At 35.5% G+C, this 20,805-nt stretch overlaps 4 protein-coding genes across 8 annotated transcripts; 1 reads left to right on the forward strand and 3 right to left on the reverse strand.

Moving 5' to 3' along the window:
* Positions 1-2,635: 2,635 nt before the first annotated feature.
* Positions 2,636-5,649, reverse strand: LOC105258231 (androglobin). Its single transcript, XM_025412821.1, has 3 exons — positions 5,586-5,649; positions 3,366-5,248; positions 2,636-3,202 (listed from the first exon to the last, which is right to left on the reverse strand). Exons 1-3 carry the CDS (start codon positions 5,647-5,649, stop codon positions 2,636-2,638), a joined length of 2,514 nt encoding a protein of 837 aa, XP_025268606.1.
* A 398-nt stretch (positions 5,650-6,047) lies between these two features.
* On the reverse strand, positions 6,048-7,040 carry LOC112639331 (androglobin-like). Its single transcript, XM_025412822.1, has 4 exons — positions 6,815-7,040; positions 6,474-6,596; positions 6,173-6,414; positions 6,048-6,068 (listed from the first exon to the last, which is right to left on the reverse strand). The coding sequence occupies exons 1-4, from the start codon at positions 7,008-7,010 to the stop codon at positions 6,048-6,050; spliced, it is 582 nt and encodes a 193-aa protein (XP_025268607.1). The 5' UTR covers positions 7,011-7,040.
* Positions 7,041-8,228: 1,188 nt separating this feature from the next.
* On the reverse strand, positions 8,229-13,812 carry LOC105258225 (G-protein-signaling modulator 2). Of its 2 annotated transcripts, none has more exons than XM_025412860.1 (8): positions 13,500-13,812; positions 12,945-13,305; positions 12,630-12,772; positions 12,294-12,533; positions 11,744-12,218; positions 11,277-11,491; positions 11,045-11,189; positions 8,229-10,864 (listed from the first exon to the last, which is right to left on the reverse strand). In XM_025412860.1, exons 2-8 carry the CDS (start codon positions 13,290-13,292, stop codon positions 10,661-10,663), a joined length of 1,770 nt encoding a protein of 589 aa, XP_025268645.1. In that variant the 5' UTR covers positions 13,293-13,305; positions 13,500-13,812; the 3' UTR covers positions 8,229-10,660. The 2 variants fall into 2 exon arrangements, with proteins under 2 accessions (XP_025268645.1, XP_011267662.1); XM_011269360.3 differs by having other exon boundaries at positions 12,945-13,310.
* Positions 13,813-14,686: 874 nt separating this feature from the next.
* LOC105258232 (A-kinase anchor protein 17A) lies at positions 14,687-19,650 on the forward strand. 4 transcript variants are annotated; one of them, XM_025412867.1, is made up of 9 exons: positions 14,687-14,978; positions 15,194-15,303; positions 15,802-16,138; positions 16,297-16,719; positions 16,936-17,084; positions 17,197-17,404; positions 17,478-17,657; positions 17,768-17,912; positions 17,991-19,650. In XM_025412867.1, the coding sequence occupies exons 3-9, from the start codon at positions 15,959-15,961 to the stop codon at positions 18,965-18,967; spliced, it is 2,262 nt and encodes a 753-aa protein (XP_025268652.1). In that variant the 5' UTR covers positions 14,687-14,978; positions 15,194-15,303; positions 15,802-15,958; the 3' UTR covers positions 18,968-19,650. The 4 variants fall into 4 exon arrangements, with proteins under 4 accessions (XP_025268652.1, XP_025268653.1, XP_019885240.2 ...); XM_025412868.1 differs by having other exon boundaries at positions 15,933-16,138; XM_020029681.2 differs by having other exon boundaries at positions 14,687-15,303; positions 15,933-16,138.
* Positions 19,651-20,805: the final 1,155 nt, after the last annotated feature.

Here is a 20,805-nt window from a genome sequence, read left to right on the forward strand (position 1 = left end):
AATTCATTTTATTTAATAATTGATATATCTTTGATATTTTTTGATAATTATATTTCTCAGATTAATGAAAATGTTATTGCATTTTATATATAATCTTCTTATATAATCAATTTTATTGCAAGCCCCATATTTATCCAAGAGTTATGATAATTATGTAATAAAGGAGCGATTGGCGAAGTTATCCCGCATGTTAACATACTTTCATAAGATCTCCTAGTTAATGTCAGATAAATTTTTATAATCTTTCCCAGGAACTATAATATGCTGGAATTTTCTAACAATGCGGAGCTTGATTCAGACGTTATCAAATGAGGCTACAGCTTCGATTGAGAAATCCGGATGACATTGGCCTTTGGGTTCTGTATCAAATTTAGAAGCAAGTCAACGCTTCCGGAGATTGTTTATGTAGGACATGTAATGCATTTATAATCTTACATATATACGGATACTTTATCGTTAATAATTGATTATAAGTCATAGGAAAAAATACAATATTCAATAGAAAATTAATTTACAAATTGCAACCTTAAAAGAAATATTATTAAAATTTTATAAATTGTTTAAAAATTTTTAATATATATAGTTTATTAATACATAATCTACCTTTTAACGTGGGATTTAAATTTTTAACGTCATCAAATTATGGACTTTGCTCCGTTTCTTTTCATCGATATTACGTAATTGTCGCTGACGGAATTTAACGTAGCTTTTCAGGATCCTCGGACAGACTAATGATATGCGGGTGGGAATGCAGCGACTCAATAGTGTGCGTAACATATACGTATATACAATGGAAAAGCAAAGAGAGAGAATCGAGTATATACACATGGTTAATGGGAGCGCATATAAAGCATATTGGAGCACGACTCGGTATTCCGAGTCCGACTCGCACAAGTCAAGAGAGAGATGATCGATAATACGGTAAAATCTGCATCCACCAAGTGTTTGTCAGCAGCAAAACTTCCTCTTGCCTGTCGCACCCACGTGGGTTCAGTTACTTTCGATATTCAATTATTTTCATGCTCGATATTCGTGTAAAAATGTCTATTATAATACATAACAATTGGACTCTATAATCCGACATTTTTAATAAAGATGATATTTACGCGTATTGGAAATTTTCTTTATACATGAAAAATCCTAAATTATTGTTTTGTTCATTGTCAAGTTCACTGAGCTTTGTAATTCGACTTTTCTCATGCGAATTCCAGGCGGCAAACGAGGCGTGTCAAGCATGCCGCTATTCGTTTCTCTTGGCTTATCCGTGGAATCAAACGCTTTCTTTCGTATGCAAAGTAGAGAACTCACTCCGGGGGTTCGACATCGTGTCAGATGTCGGAATAGATGCTATTTCGCAATCAAAGATTGCTTCGTGAAGATCTTATGAATGCAAGCGTGCAACTTTCGCGCTTACGATATTCTTCGCGATCCGTAGTAAATTAAGAATTTCATAGTACAAAATTTTTCCAATGATATAATTAGATGCTTTTAATAATTAATTAATAATTAATTTTTATTAGTTAATTAATAACAGCATCTAATTATATCATTGGAAAAATTTTGTACTATGAAATTCTTTTTGTACTATGAAATTTACTACAGATAATTAGATGCTTTTATTTATTAATTAATTATTTTATTATTGTAACATTTATTATAAATAATTTCATTATAAATATTTATTATAAATATTTTTTATTCCGAAAAAATTCTGATTAATTTGAAATATAATTCCCTAATTGAAATTTGAAATAATAGCAACATTTTATATTGGCTTAAAAGCTATGCATTCCGAGATTAAATACCTGGATACGCGATACTCGCGCGCGACTCGCATAAGACGCATCGATACGTCGTGATTGTAATTCGCAACGCGACAGACGAGAGATCGTCCAACACAAACATGATCGACTGTGATTACTAGCTGGACTACCGCCGATCTCGAGCCGGCAGCTGCACCTTCAATCAGCGCGTACGTTGCCGCGACGTATAATGCGTACGATAGGCTCCCATTTTAGAAGCAATGAACTTAAAAAAAGACTTAGACTTGAGACGAGAAAAATGCAAGAAAAGTAAAATTAACATTAAAACAGAAATTAAAATTAAAATTGTGGAAATTGGAAATTCTAAAATTGAAATTGCGATTGACAATAATTCTATCATTACTTAAACAAACGATTTATCGGAGTTTTCATGAGAAATGTTGAGAAGTATTCATTCCTTGCACCCGCTGTACGTATCGAAGCAGTCTCCCTCGTGTGTGAATGTCTCCTCTCGCAGTGTCATAATAATCTTGCTAGACCGCGTGGACTGGTCCCAGGTGAAAAATAAGCGGGATGGATCGCCGTTACTTCTTTCTTGGGCGGCAAGAGAAGCGTCATTAAAGGCAGATCGTGGACAGTTATCAAGAAGCGAGAAGCGAACGCGCATCTCGCGAATGAACAGGGAGCCTCGTAACGATGCTATGAAACAACATCGTAAAACCGCACGTCCACACGCTTATTACGATTAATAGTTCAATCTATCTTCTTATTACGTCAGCGCTCTTTATTTTTAGATGTAGCGATTAATTAATGAATTAAAATATTCGCAAACGTGATAAATAAATTATTGTTCCTCGGCAAAATAAACTTTTTCAATTCTTTTTCCCTTTCTCTTTGGTCCTCGCTCTTTCGGATACCAGACTTTCAATGTACCTCTTCCTCGACTCGTAAACAGCATCTATCAGACTTCTTCTCTCCCAGAAATTTTCCTCCTTCTTCCTAAAGAACTTTTCGTATCTTCGCAGTTGTTTGTTTATCAACTCGGCCAAGTTTTCCAAATAATTAGAATAATTTCTTTGACTATCGATTTTCATATTTTGCATTTTTTCGTGATAGTTCTTCTTTTTATGATAAGGTCTTGCGACTTCATCTCTTCTCGCGTACTTTATCAGGTTTAAAGCAGGCAGACGATGAAATCCTGGTGGTTTCAAAGTCCTACGTTGTCTCGTATGTGACAGACAGAATGCTATATCTTCGTCTTCTACTTTCGATTGTTCTACATTTTGATTTGAAGACGGTTCCGGTTCAGATTTTAAGGCGTGCGCGTTCAGAAAGGCCTCCCGGAGTTCTTTTCCGCGGTTGAACCTACCTGGATCTTTTGACCACCAGGATTCTTTTAATAGCGTTATTTCTCGCTCCCTTTTCTTATCTTGATAAACCTAACGTAAATGCACATGTAAAGAATAAAACTAAACGAAAATAAGAAATTTAAAAATATGTTAATTCTTTAGTAATTAATATTACTTTTAAATATATATATAAGATATTTTTATTTATAATTAGATATTTTTTATTAAGGTGGAATGAATAAATTGTACATACTTCTACAGCATCCTGAACGTCAGGAACAACCTGAAGAATCCAATATGGCGGTTCTAGAGGTTGATTATTGTTCGATTGTTTCAAATCTTTTCTCGTCGTCGATGAATTTGACTTTGATACTTTAATCTCAGATTGTATCTTCGTTTTGAAGTTTTCTGCATTTTTTATCTTCGCTTGATTCGCGACAGCCCATTCAACATCTGTAAGAGGCCAACTGTTGTCAAGAACGAAAGCATCTATGTAATAGAAATTTTTCTCTTCCACTGCATTTGTAAACTTTTCATTTAATTCTTGGTTTCCCTTCTTAATTTTGTAATTTTCATTCTTGAGTGAGCATTTTAAGATAATTAAAGGTAGGAAAACTTTAGAACCGCCTCTTACATCAGCCAAAATGTTATTTCCTTCATCGGTAATTTTCATTCTGACTTTCGCCAAATTGTAGGAAGTTGTAAACCTTATCGAGATGATGGTTCCCGAAGTCGCTCGCAGAACCCATCGCGAGATGCAATTTCTGATGTTCGGAACGTAAGTACCGACTAATTCATCGACTGTGAGCTTAGGAGGTTTGATTTGCTTTTCACCAGGTTGATAAAGAATTGGTTCTCCCTTCATGGTGATTATGCGAATCGCCCAATCTAATTCTCTGATACGGTGTTTTTCGTTCCAACCATAAGCAAATACCGTGTAACCGTCCGACAGATATTTATAGCGAGCTGGAGCCACGTGATTCACGATACGCGTTACTTCGTGCTCGTTTTGATTGTTGAAGACGCGCAATGCGACTCGAGGAAGATCGATCAGCAATTCGAAGGCTGCAAAGACAGTTTCTGCCGGTCTGGTATTCACGACGAGTCTGACAATCGGAAACCATTGTTCATGTCCGATGTTCTCGAGAGCACCCTTGAATTCTTGGATATTCAGAACATGCGCGAAATCCTCAGAATAAGGATAGAGATCGCGCAAACTGTCATGACGATTGATGACGTTTCTCAGCAACTGACTTACGATAGATGAATCAAATAAATCAGATATCTTTAAAAGTTCCTTGCGAACTTGCATATGTAGAGCATGATCAGGATTATGAAGTTGTTTGTATCCTTTTACAAGAGCCATCTTGAAGAAGGACTGAACTATCGTGGCTGCTTTATTGCAATCAGAGATATGATTGTATGATGGTTTCATGGCCTCAAGATCTTGAAGTGTTCTCTGACTTTTTGTCAAGTCATAGTATTTCAGTCTGATATCTGGATTCAGAAAAAATATCCTCAAAGATCGAAGGATATTTTCGAGATCGCTATCGGGAACGATTTTCCTGATTAATCGGACCTGTTCTTCTACAAAGAACTGGTGTATCAGCGAAGTAAAATTTTTATCTTCTCTCAAAAGAATGTGTTGTGAATCGAGCATGTAACTCCGATAGTAATTTTTCAACATTACTGGATAATTATTTGTTCCGAACGCTCGAAAAGCTTCACAGAGACTATCCTTGATTATCTTCGATGTCCATTCTATTCTATCGGATTCTGCGGTCATCAGTTGTTGCACAGTCGCTCGATTTCCGAGATGAAAATCCGTATCAGAAGAAATGATCATCAGACTAGATTCCGAACGGCGATAAATTCGTAAGAGTTGTCTGCCAGCTTCCAGTTCTATGACGGTTGATTTACTACCGATCGTGGAAATAATTATTGTCTGATCCGATCGATTTGATCCGAAAAACCAATTGTATTTTTCCAAGATAAGATAATCCTTTAGATGTGATTCTTCTTTCTTTTTCGGTGCAGTGCAAAGGTTAATCAAGAAGAATTTATTTTCCAGCGAGTCGCAGAATAAATACAAGGGTTTATTTCTTGACTTTAGAATTTCGCTTGTATTGTGAATTTCTGAAAATATTTCTATAAATATTCAGAGAGAAAAAAATATCCATGTCATTTTATTGGATTCGTAGAAAAAAAATCTGATTTAAAAGTCTAAACTTTAGAGAGAAAAATTTTGAAAATTTAGTTATGAGAATCTAATCAATGTAAAAAGGCTAAAAGATGAAATTTATTATTCTTCTCAAAATCTTAAAGATGACTAAAGAACATTTTTTAAGAAGTCATCTGTAGTCTAGAGGCAAATATTGTAATATAAATAAATATTGGAAATTTGAATAGAGCTACTAGTTTATTAAATTTTGACATCAGCATAATGAGAATAAATTTCTGAAAACTGAATTACCTGTTTTCTCCTTCTCGACTTTGTTCATGGCTTTGCGATTCCTGTGGGTTGTTTTTATTAACATATCCCCTATTACTTGAATCGTGCACCGAAAATACTTCAGCTTATAAAACAATTGTATTTCCGTTATGTGTGGTGCCATCATATTAAAGTCAATCCATCGACTGATATTTCCTGTTGTTCCTTCTTTCATCGTGAATGAATCTGATGCTTTCTGAGATTTCGTTCTCCACGCAGATTTATCAGACTGCTCGATTTCATTTGGAAAACTCGAATTTCCTGCGGCATCACTTTCGTCGCATTCCTCGAGAGGACTGATCACCCTCAAGTAACGAATCGGAACGAAATAATCGGTGGGATCGATTATATTTTGCGAAATGGCCCATTTTAACCAGCGATGCAATTTCCACTTTGCTAATGGCGGTTTTACCTCGGGAAGCAATTTAAGTTTCAAAGCTTCAATTATAATCCAAATAAAAACATCTAACAAAATAATAAAAAATGTCTTGAGATACTCTTAATATTCTTTTAATAGATCTTTTCTAGAGAAAATTATTATTCTTAGACTTTTGTGATTTTTTTAACACTTTTGAGATAGTTTTGAACTTTTTTACGTCTTTGGGATCCAGAGGAATGTCGCGTGACTGGACGACGTGAATTACGTGATCCCAGCAAGGTGACAGACCAGGTACTGCTTTGTTTCCGAGTTCTCGGGTATCAGCCAAGAGAAGGAATAACGTGATCGGTTGAGGTTTCTCGGTTTCGATGAGTAACCGCAAAGTTTCTCCAGGTCTTCTCGTCTTGTCGATCATAATGCTATTCGAGCTTTCTATTCGGAAGTGTAAATAGAACGCAATAGTAACAACCATAAGCATGTAAGTTTGACACTTAAGTTCGTATTACCACGAGTAGTTTGCGTTGTCCATTCAAAATGTTCAGAATATTTCATCAGCAGGTCCCATTTATCTTGTAGCGACAAGTGTGTGACGTTTAGCGTCAAGCAAATCCAGCCTACGTATTATTAAAATTCATTTATTTATTTAAAATCTTTCGAAATTGTTGATAAGATTAATCAAGATGATTATCAGTTAATGTCAGATAATAAATTTTAGAATAAATCTTATATTAGAAATTAATAAAAATTTGAAGGTACGCTTTGTTCAAAGAATGCATGTGATTTTAGTGTCTTTTTTAATGATGTTGACGAATTAAACGACGGATGGATAAACCTGTTAAACAAGAGATTGGATGGAAGTCGATGATCTCGCGGTATTCCGTCCAGGTGAGCGAGGCAATTTTGAGCAATGCTTTGGCGAGAAGCATCGGCCACAGCTCAAAGTTGTTGGAGGTGCACGGTAAAAGGGGTCTACCGCCTTTATCTACGGGTATGGTATCATCTACCAGAATACGACGCCAGCATCCCATATGATATAATCTTACAATATACTTTCCTAAAAAAAGGCGCCTGTTGCTTATGACATATTGATTAAGACAGAATTATTGTTTGGCGACTTTAATTTATTGTAAAAATTTTGTTCTCGATATGGTGCGAAACAAAAATGAAGAGCAACTACGTTTTAAATTATTTAAAAATTTCTATATCACCGCGAGAACATTATATCCACCATTCGGATTTATCACTGGTCGATGTTGAATGTCCTTTCCAGCCTTGTTCAAGGAATACACATGCATCCAACCGTACCAGGGTCTATGACTATCGGCCCAGGTGAAATTCGAGTCTTGCCCGCTGATTTGCAATCCTTCTCGGCCGCAATATTGCAAATTCTTCAGCGTGGAAATGAACCATCTTACAAACTATTGTAGAAATTGCCATTATATTATTTTTTTGTAGTAATTTTTAAGCCATTGACGTCAAATTGGAAAAATACCTCGCTATGTAATAAATGCTTGTTGTTCGTAATTAAATCAGGATATTCCACAATCGTTGTGTATACCGTCAATGGACTCTGAAGAATATTTCACATTTGTGATTCACGTTATTACAATAAAATATAAACCTGTTACATTTTAAAGCTTAAAGATCATAATGTGTGTATTAATTTAATAATTGCGTGTGTTATATTTAAAGTACGTAAATGACAGTACAGTTAAGCGCTGTAAATCCTTCGCTCTTATCCATCGGTCAGGTTTCAAGGATTGTGGCATTGCGACATATTCCGTATCCAAGAATAATCCATCGGGACCATCTTTGGGAACTCCCCACTTTTCGTTGTTCAGATCGGAATCCTTCCATTCCAGCCACGGTACATTTGCGACATCAGATTGATTATTTCTAGATTTTCCTGACATATTGTATGGGAAGATATCGCAAGGAAAATCATATTTAAAGCGGCATCTTCAGATGGCATATAAATACATATAAATACAATATATAATGGAGTAAATATTAATTCATATTAAATAATAATATTAACATCAATTTTCTGAAAAAAGTAAATATTTTATTGATCCTTTATATATTATAACATTATTATATGGACAGAATGGAATGTATAGTTATATCTCCGGTAATCGTAAATTAAAAACTCGATTAGAAGAACCTATATTCTTATGTCTATTGTAACAATTATTTGTTATAAAAAAAGAATAAAGTAAAAATTAATTATAGTCTAAAGTATTCTAAGAAATATTTAAAAAAAATAATTGGTAAAAATTCTACGAAAGACCTACAAAGTCCTACATCAGCATTTATTTGTCATTTAATAGTCTCAGCAATATTTTTAATTCCTTCTCTAATCGACAAAATCAAAGTTATTTCATATTATATATACACGAGAGATTTCTCTTTAATTATAATTTCATAACAATATATAGCAAAAGATGCTCAGTATCGATCGATTCGGTAATTAGTATATCACTACTCTTGCACTTTTGTTGAACCAATTATCAACTTATATTATTATCAATATTTCTTTCATCTTTTGGCGCGCACGTAAATAACATCGTTGCCATTCGCTTCGTCGCTAAGTCGACATATTAATCAGCGTGGAATTGCTTATAATTATATATACATTTGATCATTAGAACAGATGACACGCCACACTATACACATTCTCCACATTTGTTAATAATTTAGATAAATAAATCTATTTAGATAATAATACGAATTTTTTTAAAATTCCAGAGTTTTAATTAAAATGAAGAGATATACCTTGAAGGTAATTATCTTAATAATTTCGTGGAGAATAAATAGAATGATTACACTTAGTACTTGGTCAATTTTAAATAGACATAGACCTTCGCCAATAGTTATTACTTTGTTATGATACAATCAATTTTTCACAGGAATAATATTATTTGTGTAACAAATATAGAGATTTATTTAAACTTTCTTTTTCTCTTTCAGCAGATTCATTTTTTAGCGCATTGAGAATCTTTGGCACTAATTCATTAGGAGTTTCTGTCCTTATTAAATGTATAAGCAAAAAATAATATTCACACACCATTATTTTTTTCATCTATAAAGATTCGTAATTTCTTCTCTATCTAAAACTTTTAAAAAATACTTCATCCAGCGGAGAGAGTAGTTAAGTATCTTATATGCGAGAGTGAAGTAAGTAAAGTGTAATTGTGCTTGTGTAGAATCGATGCAACCTATAATGCATTTTCCTCATTGACTACATACATTTACATAATAATGAAGATGAAAGACTTTTAAATAAGAATAAAAAAGAATCTTGCATTAAAGTAGATTTTAAAAAGCTCTAATAATTGAAAGCTTTATATGCCTTCGATTATAACCGAAAATTTTCGTGAATTCACTTTAATTTTTTACTCTTCCTCGCTCCATTTGTTTGTTGGTGTTATTCATTCACAATTATTTGTTGCAATCTAAAATAGTTGAAACTATTTAGATAGTGAAACTCGGCGGCACATGAATATCTTTCTCATCCATTGTGTGTATAACGTTTATGCACAATATATTTTTTTAAAAAATAATCTTGCTCTCTCGTCTTTTATATATTGAAGTAAATTGAAAAATACGCACAAAAAAATATATATGTATATGTATATAAAATAATAAACCTATGTGATCTCTGTTGAGGATGTGCGAACATTAAAAGGCCTTCCGTGTTTATCATGAACGAATGTCCGAAAATAATTCGCATCCTCAAACTGGCAGTGTTTGAGAAACCTGTTTTGCGCGCGCAATTATAGCTCCGTGTAAAACAGGCATTATAAAATTCTTGATAAAATACTAAAACCGGTGCTAGTTATACTGGCGTGTCACATAAATTGTCAAAGTCGTAGAGATCTGCAAATGCATTACATGTAACATTTTCGCGATTCCCATTTACGATTGACAAATAACTTATATATCGAACATAGCTCTCGTATTCAGTTTACTCAATGTTCGATCAAAGCCAGATACTAACGGCAGTTATCACTAGACGGTCAAAATCAAAAAATTCATTATTGCATTGTCCTATAATGCTTTCATACAACTGATACTTTTAGCACAGTCGCTAGCTATAGAATATTGATTATCAATTACTCACTGTTACAGACATTACAGTCTACGCGAATTAAGTCTATCTGAACGGAATCAAAGGCCTGAGTGCAAAATTCGGACGAATCCGTTATTTCGATACTTCTCAAACTTGAAGAGATTAAAAAAAAGAAAAGAAAGAATCTTGGATGAAGAAGAAAAAGTATAGAATCTTGGAGAAAGTATTCTCGAGTGTAATAAATATTGAAGATACTCTTCTTCAACTATCAATATAGCTGCTTGAATGTACGTTTACAACTACGAAATATTTTCTATTTGATTCTTTTAACTTTCCCTCTAACACTTAAAAGAATGTTTCCGCACTTCAAATTAGCATTGTTTGACTCCTATAATAAAACATTTTAAATCGTTGCTTTTTTCTAATCAAAACTAAGCTGTTTAGATAGTATCTTTTTCTATTAAGTAATCGAGATAATAGAGTTGCGTGACGATAAGAAAAAACGAATAGAAGAGGATTCGAGGATAGGTAGGTAAATAAGGCGAGAGAATTCAGCACAAGTGGAACGTATCATGAAGATTTAAGTCACCGTTTGCTTTAGCAGGTTTAGCATGCTTTGCCAGGTCCAGAAGCTCTTTGATCCTCCATCCGTCCGGCTTGAAGTCTTTGAATTAGAGCGAATAGATCTTCCTCGGGCATAGTAGAACCCGATTGAACATTTCCGTTGGCTCTTCGACTTCTTTCCTCCTCGGCATCTTGCAACGTTGATGCAGCTGGTAGAGGACTCCGTTGGTCCTCTAAACGCGAACTCTGAAAGCAATGATTCTTGATTCATGATTCTTGTCTTTCTCAATAAGACATTTCGCAAATACAATATGTGTTTCGATATTCACATGTATAAAAAAATAAATAATATGAAATATGATTCCTAACAATAAAATTTTGTAACGAAGCAATAAGAATTTTTGCATGTTAGTTGAAATTATCAACCTGACATCTGACGAGCATCTCGATAAAGGAATCGTCCGCATCCTGATTAGTATTCAGCCCCGGCAGATAAGGTAATGTCACTCGTTGCTCATCCATCCGTTTGCTTTGCATTCCGGCAATTAATTCTAGCAAATCCTCGCCATCTCTGCAAATGAGATATCAGTTAATTAAAAATGTAAAAATTGTCATGAATATATCATAACTCCATTTAAGATAGAATATCTTTACGTACTTATCTTCCATATCGGATACTTCTGACGTAATCGTTCGACACTTGGAGGTATGTTTTGTGTTGAGCGCACAACGTTGATCGTCCATTCTACCCGATTGAAACCGGGACAGCAGATCGAAAAAGTTATCTTCTTCCTGAGATGGTTGCGATGCGACATTGTTGCCTTTGTCCGATACGATTTCTGATTTATCCTTTTGCTTTGTATCAGGTGTAAGCTAATGAATAATTGTTAGTTTTACTATTTAACAAATAGAATTACATTTTCCAAATAAAATTAATTTTTATCTTTTCTATATAATTCTTAATCAGTTTAATGCTTTCTACAATATCTTTTGATAGTGAAATATATAGCTAAATTATGTAATGAAAAAAAATTTTTTTAATGGAAGTAAATTGCAATAATTATTAAGCCGATTTGTTTGTTTAATCTCCCAATAGCGCGATTCTTTAAAAAAAGTTATGCAAACCTTTATGAGATCGAGATTGTCCATGCTTTGTCGTCTGAGCCTATATCTGCAAGGCGTAGTCATCGGAATGTTCGATGTTGTATTTGTCGATAATTTTTGCGTGTTTAGATTCTCTTTGTTACTCTCTTGCTGACTTTTTTCCAGGCCAAGAATTTTATGTAAATCGTCAATGTTCATCTGCGCGGTAGCTTGACCCATTTCATCTTCCAACTCTTTTGAGATTTGTAAATGCAGATTTGCATAATGCAGCGCTTTTTCATGATTGCCCATTGCGGCATAGGCGTTGCCTAATGACCAGCAGGCGCGTCCTTCGCCAACACGATCTTTTAGTTGCTGAGCTATACCTAAATGCCACAGATGATATTCGATGGCTGCCGAATAATCGCGTAGAAGAGTATAAGTGTTACCCAAAGAATAGCACGCCTGCGCTTCTACCTCGCGATCACCCAACTCTTGGGCAAGAGCTAAAGTTCTCCTAAAAATCGAGCAATTTTTCTATGTATTTGAACATCAAAATGTACAATTGATTCGATAAAGTTGTAATACTTACTTGTAATGTTGTGCAGCTTTCTCGAATTCGCCCAGAAATATGTGTGAATTCCCGAGATTACTGTTGGCTCTCCTCTCGGCTGGTTTGTCGCCAAATTCTCTAGCAATTTTTAAACGTTCATTATGGTAGTAAATAGCCTGTTGGAAATCGCCCAGCAAGTAAAACGTATTGCCCAAGTTACCACACGCTCTGCCTTGTGCCGCAGAATCTTCCAGTTCTCTCACCAACTCCAAATTCTCTCTATAAAAAAGTGAAAAGTATTAATTAAAAAAATATTATAAATAATGTATAACTGAAAATTAATGGGAAATAATTATAAAATAATCGAAATCTTACTCGTAATAGCGTACAGCCTGTTGCAAACATTGTCGAACATCTTCAGAGAACTCTCCTGGATCCTGATGACCAATTCTACCTGCCTGTTTGCCTTTAGCATGATATACATTTCCCAAATTATACAGAGCTCTTCCTTCACTAAGCTGTGTATTAAGAAATAATAAGGATTAATAAATAATTAATTCATGGAAATACAATCTTGACTTTTAAAGCTTTTTTATTTTTTCTTTTTTAATCTTTTATATTTTTATTAAAATTGAATAATTTTAGTTTCATGCATTACACGATTGACTTACAAATAATATTGGAATATACCTTATCTCCGATTTCTCTGGAGATCTCTAGATGTCTCTTACAGCATATCATAGCTTCGTCAAACTTGCCCATAACTTTCAGCGTGTTGCCCAAATTTCCACTGGACTTGGCTTCCCCCAGTTTGTCACCCATGTTTCTGGCAAGTGTCAGATCCAACTTGTGATACTGCATTGCCTTAACATAGTCACTCAGATAGAAGTACGCATTGCCTAGCTGACTGTAAATCGCGCTTAGTATCCGCAGATCGTCTGTGCCTGCTTGAATCGCTGCTTGGAAGAATGCTACCCCAGACTTGCAATCGCCAGCTTTGCACAGGCGTTCGCCCTCCAATGCCAATTCCAGGCACATGTTCCATCTCTCGCTACTCTGATAAACATTGTAAAACATTATATTACACAATATTATCTTTGACAGAAAATTTTAATCACATAATGCATAATTCTATCCACATTAATTTGCCATAAGGCCAGTGTAAATGTGTGTAGAGACAGAAAAAATAGACTCGACAGAGGTATGAGTCATACGTGGGAGAATCAGATGTTGATTCACACTCACTTGTCCCTCGGATGAGAGGTTCTCCGCGCTGGCGCTCAGAGACATCCTAACTCGTTATATTTTTTTCTTCTTCCTCAGAATCAAACGTAATTGTTCAAGCGTCGATTGTTGGAACGTGGGTTGCTGTTGGCTCGCGAAGCGACGATGATTGATGCTCGCATGATACTAGAGTACTCCGATTGTAAAAGGAAGAATCTCCGCTCACGATCGCATCATCCTCCACCTCCTACTCCCGCGAGGGTATCCTCCGGATTTTTTTATCCTCCCGAAGCGAAGCTCCTCGACGCGAAACGACTCTGCGACGCGTCCAAAGTCCAAATAAATGGCGCTGTTTTATAGAGAGAAATATATTACTAGGAGTGCGTTCGGAAATTCTACCTATGAGCAAAGAGAAGACTGAGAAATGTCATGGCCTGCTTTTAGTAGAGCACTAAATATACAGGTATTCTATACTCCGCCATTTTTAATCCATTCCCCCTCCTTGTTTCTCGTGTCACTCGCCTCGTCGCTAAGCTGAGATTATAGTAGATAGGTTAGTGAGATTATATGGGGTGGGGGGATGGATTAAAAATGGCGGAGTATAGAATACTCATATATTTAGTGCCTTACTTTTAGGTGATCCCTGAAAGCGATACTCCCTCCATAGACATTGAAAACGTGGACTTGAACTACGAAGCCAATAATAGCGTGAAAAGAGAACAATATATTAATATTTTAAGAGAACAATATACTAATATTTTTATATAATAAATTATTATTAATTAAAAACATAATAAAAAATTCCTCATATTTAATCTTTATTTAATTTCATATAGAGATTAATAAAATAAAATATGAATAAAAGAAAATAAACAAACGAAACATTAATTAAAATATTTTTTGTACCACAAAACATAAATTAAATACTTTATAAATTACAGAATCCACCCATTATCTCTTTTCATATTTTTCTCACTCCTCCTCCTCCTCCTCCTCCTCCTCACGTCGATCGACACTCATTTTCAACGTCAAAAGACATAACGTAATTAAAAATAAAAATGTCATTTGTCATTTTTAAAAATATCTCTGCTCCTTTTGTCCCGATCTGTCAATTGAACGTCATTCTGTCCTCTGGATAACTTTCGAACACATTTCACTAGAGTTTTAATCCCGCGCATGCGCAAAAGACCCAGGTCCTCATAATTTTGAACATGGCGACATGCTGGTGAAGTGAAACTTTCGTAGCGTGAGTCGTATCATCCGTACGTCGCGTTTAGCTTCTCACGTCTGGAGCAAGTTCTCGCGCGCAAGAAAAACAGGAGAGCGCGAATACGAGGCACGTTCGCGTCGAGGAACGTCTTCTCCATGAAGATCAATGCATCCGCGATCGTTCGCCGAGTGACGGGACGGCGCGTGTTGCACGGCATCGTCCTCACCTGGCGAAGATTATCGAGTGCAACCTCCCTACTGAGGGGTTTTCATCCCGCCGGCTTGTCGCAAGTAGATAGTCAAAAATTGGAGTAGAGAGAGAAAGAGCGAGAGAGAGAGAGAGAGAGAGTGAGGATCTAAACAGGCTGAGGCTGAAATTAACGATTGCGAATCTTAGCGAGTCTTGTTCTCCCTAATTAGTTCTGTAGCTTTTCTTAGCCGACGATGAGCGACAATAAGCAGGTAGGTGAAAAACCCAGTAGCGAGGTTGCTAATCGATTTGGAAGCTGTAGGGATCTGAGCGACATTGTGCCGTTGTATCCACCGCGCTTACTTTATCTGAAACCGCTTGCCAAAGTTAACGTGTCGGTCAGTCTGCCCCAACTGAAGACTCCAGGTAAAAACATCAGCGTCATACAACGGTGGCCTCCTCCATTGAGGTTGGACCATGAGCCTTATCTTCTTTTCTCTTCTTTTTTATTTATTGCTCTTTCTTCCTCCTTTTCCTGGCTGAGAAACAGCCTTGCGATGCAACGAATTGCACAACAATGGAATTGTACGATTATATCTTTTATTTATTTTAAACTAAATTTGGAATAACACTTCTTTCGATGATCACTTTGTAATATTAATTATTTTGATATAGTTCATTTGATATTATTTGCAAAAATGATTTATATTGTTCGTAAACAATATGATTTTGTATCTTTTTATTATTACTTAGCACCTTGTCAATATTTATTCGATACATGATAATCAATGAGTTTGACAGATGAGAGTTTTTTGCTGTCTATTGTTAATTTGGCATTAATTCTCTTCGATTTGTTGCAACAAGTTTATCACATCGTCGCAATTATATACTTGTGTTTGTGTTTTGGACAATCTCTACCAAAAGGAGAATAATGTAATATTCAACTGATGGAAGAAAATACCAATGATTTCAAGTGATCCGTGCGAAGCCACGAGCACTTGTAACAGCTATAGGAAAGATAGCTTCTTACAGAAACTTAACTGCGCTATGAACAGGCAAAACAATATCAACATGGGATGTAATGGAGAAGATACGTGCACTCATCCTGCCAGACGAATTTGCGTCTCTCAAAGTGGCCAAGAGCAGCTTGGAGTTTATCCGGCTGGAAGGCGACCTGCGGGACCGTTGCAGGTTGCCAAAGGTGTTGGCCAGGTTGGATTCGCAGCGCTTGAATTTGTCCGGCTTCCCCACCGTTCTCAAGGTGTGAAAGTACAGCTAAGTTTACTTTATAATTTGGCATTGATTAATTATAATGACATAGTTGATGCGCCTTGGAACACATTAAAAACTGCAATTTTAGTAAAGTCGCATATAAAAAAAATTGTAATATTTAATTATTTAATTAATTAATTGATTAAGGTCCGCGCGGCCGAGGCCAAGGACGACTTCCCTACCAGACACAGCTGGGATTCTTACTTCAGGGACGCAAAACATATGAACGAGTTGAAGCCTGGCGAGAGGCCGGATACTATCCACATTACCGGTCTGCCGGTTAAATGGTTCATCGAAGATGATGCGAGCGTTCCAAGTGAATCGCTCATTTGTAAGATTTTCAAGAAATGGGGTCCAGTGAGAAAGATAGATGTGCCTGTCGCAGACCCCTACAGGTCCAGGATGCGGCTCGGCTCTAACATACACAAATTCAGTTACGAAGATGGTATTTTTTTCGATGCGTTCATACAGTACAACGAATACATGGATTTTGTTAGAGCGATGGATGCCCTGCGTGGCATGAAGCTGTTGAAGAAGGATGATCAGAATTCGCTAACTGCAACAATAAAGGTACTTAGTAAAAAATACATTATCTTAACATAAATATCTTTTTATCATTTCTAATATAAAAAAACATTTCCTGAAATTTTGTAAATTGTACAATGTAATGTGAAAAATAGTATACATTATATAAGTATGTATTGCAATAGTTTGGATTAAGTAAATAAAATAACAATTACAAAAAGAAATATATATTTTTCAACAAATGAAATATTTCTTGTGCAGGTTGATTTTGACAAGACCAAGCATATGAGTGACAATTCGATATCACATCGAGAATTTGAGAGAAAACGTTTGATAGCGCAGGATAATTTGGCGGTCGAGAAACTTCGAAGGAAAGAAGAGGCAGAAAAGAAGAGGCGAGAGGAACAAAAGTAAGTGTTAAAGCAAAAGAAATATTTTGCAAATAATGTATACGCACGCATATAAAGAGAATTATACTTATTTTGTATATACGATATTAAACTATTTCTATTTTAATTATAGAAAAAAAGAAGAGGCAGATTCGATAGAAAAAGTAAGCCGGCAGCGAAAGCGAGAAGAAAAACGAAAACGGAAGGTACTCACGACATATCGTAAACAAGAAGAGGACAAGGTATCAATGAAGATTGCTAGGGAAGAAAAAAAGTTGATAAAAGCTCAACGACAGTTGGAAAGCATAAGATTATTAGATGAACTGTTTGACAGGATAAAGGTGAGTAACAAAGAATATGTAATAATTGTTTACAAAAGCAAATAAGAGTTATTTATGAGTTTTGTAATCATAGATAAAAGTAGAAAATAATGAGATTAAGTTGAATCAAAGTATAAGTGCTGAAACAAAGAAAGATGAAAAGAAAAACGATCAAGTGAACGAAAGTGTTAATAAACTAGATTCGGAAAACGACAAGAAAATTAAAGAGAAACAGACCAAGAAGAAGAAAGCGAAGAAAGAAAAGAAGAAAAAAGTATGTTGTTTAATCTTACACTCGTATTACTATCGTTGATTTTTATGCAATGTGAAGATATTAAGAATTAACATTGATATGACGATATTCAATTATGTTATTGTTTATAGAAAAAGCGAAAGAAATCGCAGAAAAAACGGAAAAGAAACGATGGTTCCGATTCGGATAGCACGGAAGAGGAGACAAATGAAGAAACGAATAAGAAGAAACTCAAGAGTGTCTTGATAAAGAACGATCACGCACCTTCATCTACAGGTAATTTTGATTATATAAAATCTATTAGCATATATAAAAATAAAAGAAGGAAAGACAATATCATGTCATTAATTGCAGGTGCCATTGTTCCAACTGGAAATCTTCCTTATGCACACTCGTACTCTGATTCGAGGATGCCGATGTTACCGCCAATCGCGACCGGGCCATTTCACGCACTAAGAATATCATTGCCAAGGTATCCGGGAGCACAAATGTTGAGGCCACCAATGCCAGGCTATCCATTAATCCATCATCATCCCATGTTACCTATGGGAAGGGGTCGAAGATATAATCCTCGATTCGAGATGAATTCTTATGCACTGACCAATCCTTATTTATACAATGGTGAATATTATGAGTATTTTACGCATTTAGTGGATCGAGATTCACAGCGGCAGGAATCGAGAATACACGGACGTCGAAAATCGAGAAGTAGATCCATCTCGAAGAGGAGAACCAAATCGAGATCCAAAACGAAATCTAGAAGTGTTTCCAGGTCTCGCAGTGCAAGACGAAGCGATTCACGCTCTAAAAGTAGAAGGTCAAAATCGGGCTCTAGGTCGCGATCACGCCGTTCCAAATCGTCGCGATCCAGGAGTCGTTCTAGATCCCGCGGTCGTCGAAAATCGACAAGTAGATCCGTCTCTAGAAGAAGAACAAGATCAAATTCCAGATCAAAGCGCAAGAGTGGTACTAGATCGCGCAGTAGATCAAAGTCGAGCTCCAGAAGACGAAGTCGCTCTAGATCCAGACGAAGATCGCGGTCTAGGAGTCGCTCCAAATCCCGCAGCAGCCTCAGGACCCGTTATAAGAAGAGACGTGGCAGAAGATCCGCCTCCGTCGTTAAAGTCACGCGAGCCAAGTCACGATCACCCAGACGAAAATCACGTAGCAGTTCCTGGTCTATGCCGAAATCCCCCGATCGGCGAAGTTGTTCTTGGTCAAGAACAGTTCCCGCAAATAACATTAATGAGCAAAACGTAAGTGAGACATCCAATAAGGGCATTCAAGAGAAAGCAACGAAGACGACGGAAGTACAAGAGGAAGCAAAGTAATGAGTTATTTATATATTATTTCTTTTTTTCTTAAATGTAACAGAAAATAACTTTTTTTTTAATGCAATGCTATGTATGAGAAATTTAGCAAAATTGATATCAGTTGCAGATTCATTTGCAATATGCGAGTGTCTAAAGAACATAAATATAACTTTTTCCTTATATACAAACTGTAAATGATTCCATTATTATATAATCTTTTGTGGATTTTTTTATCATTAAGTTGAACTTCCAAGAATTTATTTGACTTATTTGACTAGGATATTAGTTTCGCTTGTAATTACAAGCTTATTTTGTGAGAAATAAAATGATCATTAATTAATATGTTTGTGACGAGTGTAGAAAGTACTTTTTAAGGGAAAAATTATTAAGATTATTAAACTTGTATATTATTTTTTCTTCAGAAGAAAACTCAGTCTTCTTAATTGAATAACTGCTTTATTTTATCCTTATTGTAATGCGTTAATTGTAAGGATTGAGACAGGAAATAAGAAAAAGATTCAAAACGCATCCTTCCGACTTGCAAATTTATTTGTTCTCGGCATGAAAACGCGTTGGTTCATAGACATCGTAATAGTTACATATGCGCGTTCCGTCCCATTCGTTAAATGGTGATCGATCAGCTTCGTTTTAATTACACTAGTAGTTTTCAAAGAGTATCTCGACCGGGCCCTACTTTTTTAACGCAGGATCGCAATTTAAATCGCTTAGTGCCATGGCGTTCGTATATTTCCTCTCCTTTAAAAATATGCGCTACGTTTCTGTCGCTGCTATTATAGTTAAATACACGTGATGTATGTACATACTTGACGCACAATCGCATCCCGCAATTACTGGCAAATTACTCGTCGCGACGCTCTTAATCACTGTTGATGTCGAGTCTAATAATGGAAGATACTTGTCGTTCTCCTCTCCTCTTCGAAACATCCTCTCGTTTATTATAAACTTACTGGGGTTATGCTTCTCTCCTCTTCTTTCTTCTTCCATTTAATTATCCCCTAAGTTGATCCTATCCTCGGAATTGATTAGATATTGACTACTTTCAAGATTCGTTGCGTGGGATTTGTTCCTTTAGATTAAAGCGACGCGGACGATAGCATCTCTCCCCCTTCGTCTTAAACTATTAATCGTTAATTATGATAATGCGCTCTCCGTGTTGACGATAATTATATTAATTACTAGCGACTTTTCTCTTGAAATACTCATCGAACCTTTTATAATGCATAGATTTGTCATCATTTAATTTACACATAAGGAGAATTATGCGTCCAAATGCAACTATAATTTTTAAGTTAATTTTAAAACTCCTAAAGATTATATATAAGCGATTTAAAAAAATAGAACGGTAACATTTAATTCATTAAAATAATCAATTTTCGAGCAGAGTTTTTTTTAGTACTTTCTTATATTTAAATATCTCGTATAAATATTCAAATAGCAATTGTATATCGACGAGAACTGCTTTCTCGAATCAATATCGAAAGAATTATTCTCGCGGGAAGATTGGCACGCAAATAGTGATGAATGAGCGATGAAAAATAATCTTTTTCTCGTCAAGACTTATTGTTATTATTATTATTTTTCCTTTTTTTTTTCTCGCGATCCATAAAGCGCTATCGTCCGCGTGAATCTTTGTTAAAAGCGAAAACCTCGTTAGCGTCGTTACATCGTTCAAGTCTAGAAATCACAGAAATGCCTGATTGCTCTTCGACAATCGACATCGTTACATCTCGACATGTGTATGTTGTGACGATAGTTATAATTATATATTGTACTTAGGAAACTATCTAATTAAATTACTTAAAGAGATCTCTAGAAACTGATCATCTTTCGAATTT

The sequence above is a fragment of the Camponotus floridanus genome, unplaced genomic scaffold (assembly GCF_003227725.1).
Source record: "Camponotus floridanus strain SB8 unplaced genomic scaffold, Cflo_v7.5 scaffold58, whole genome shotgun sequence".
Taxonomy (NCBI): domain Eukaryota; kingdom Metazoa; phylum Arthropoda; class Insecta; order Hymenoptera; family Formicidae; genus Camponotus; species Camponotus floridanus.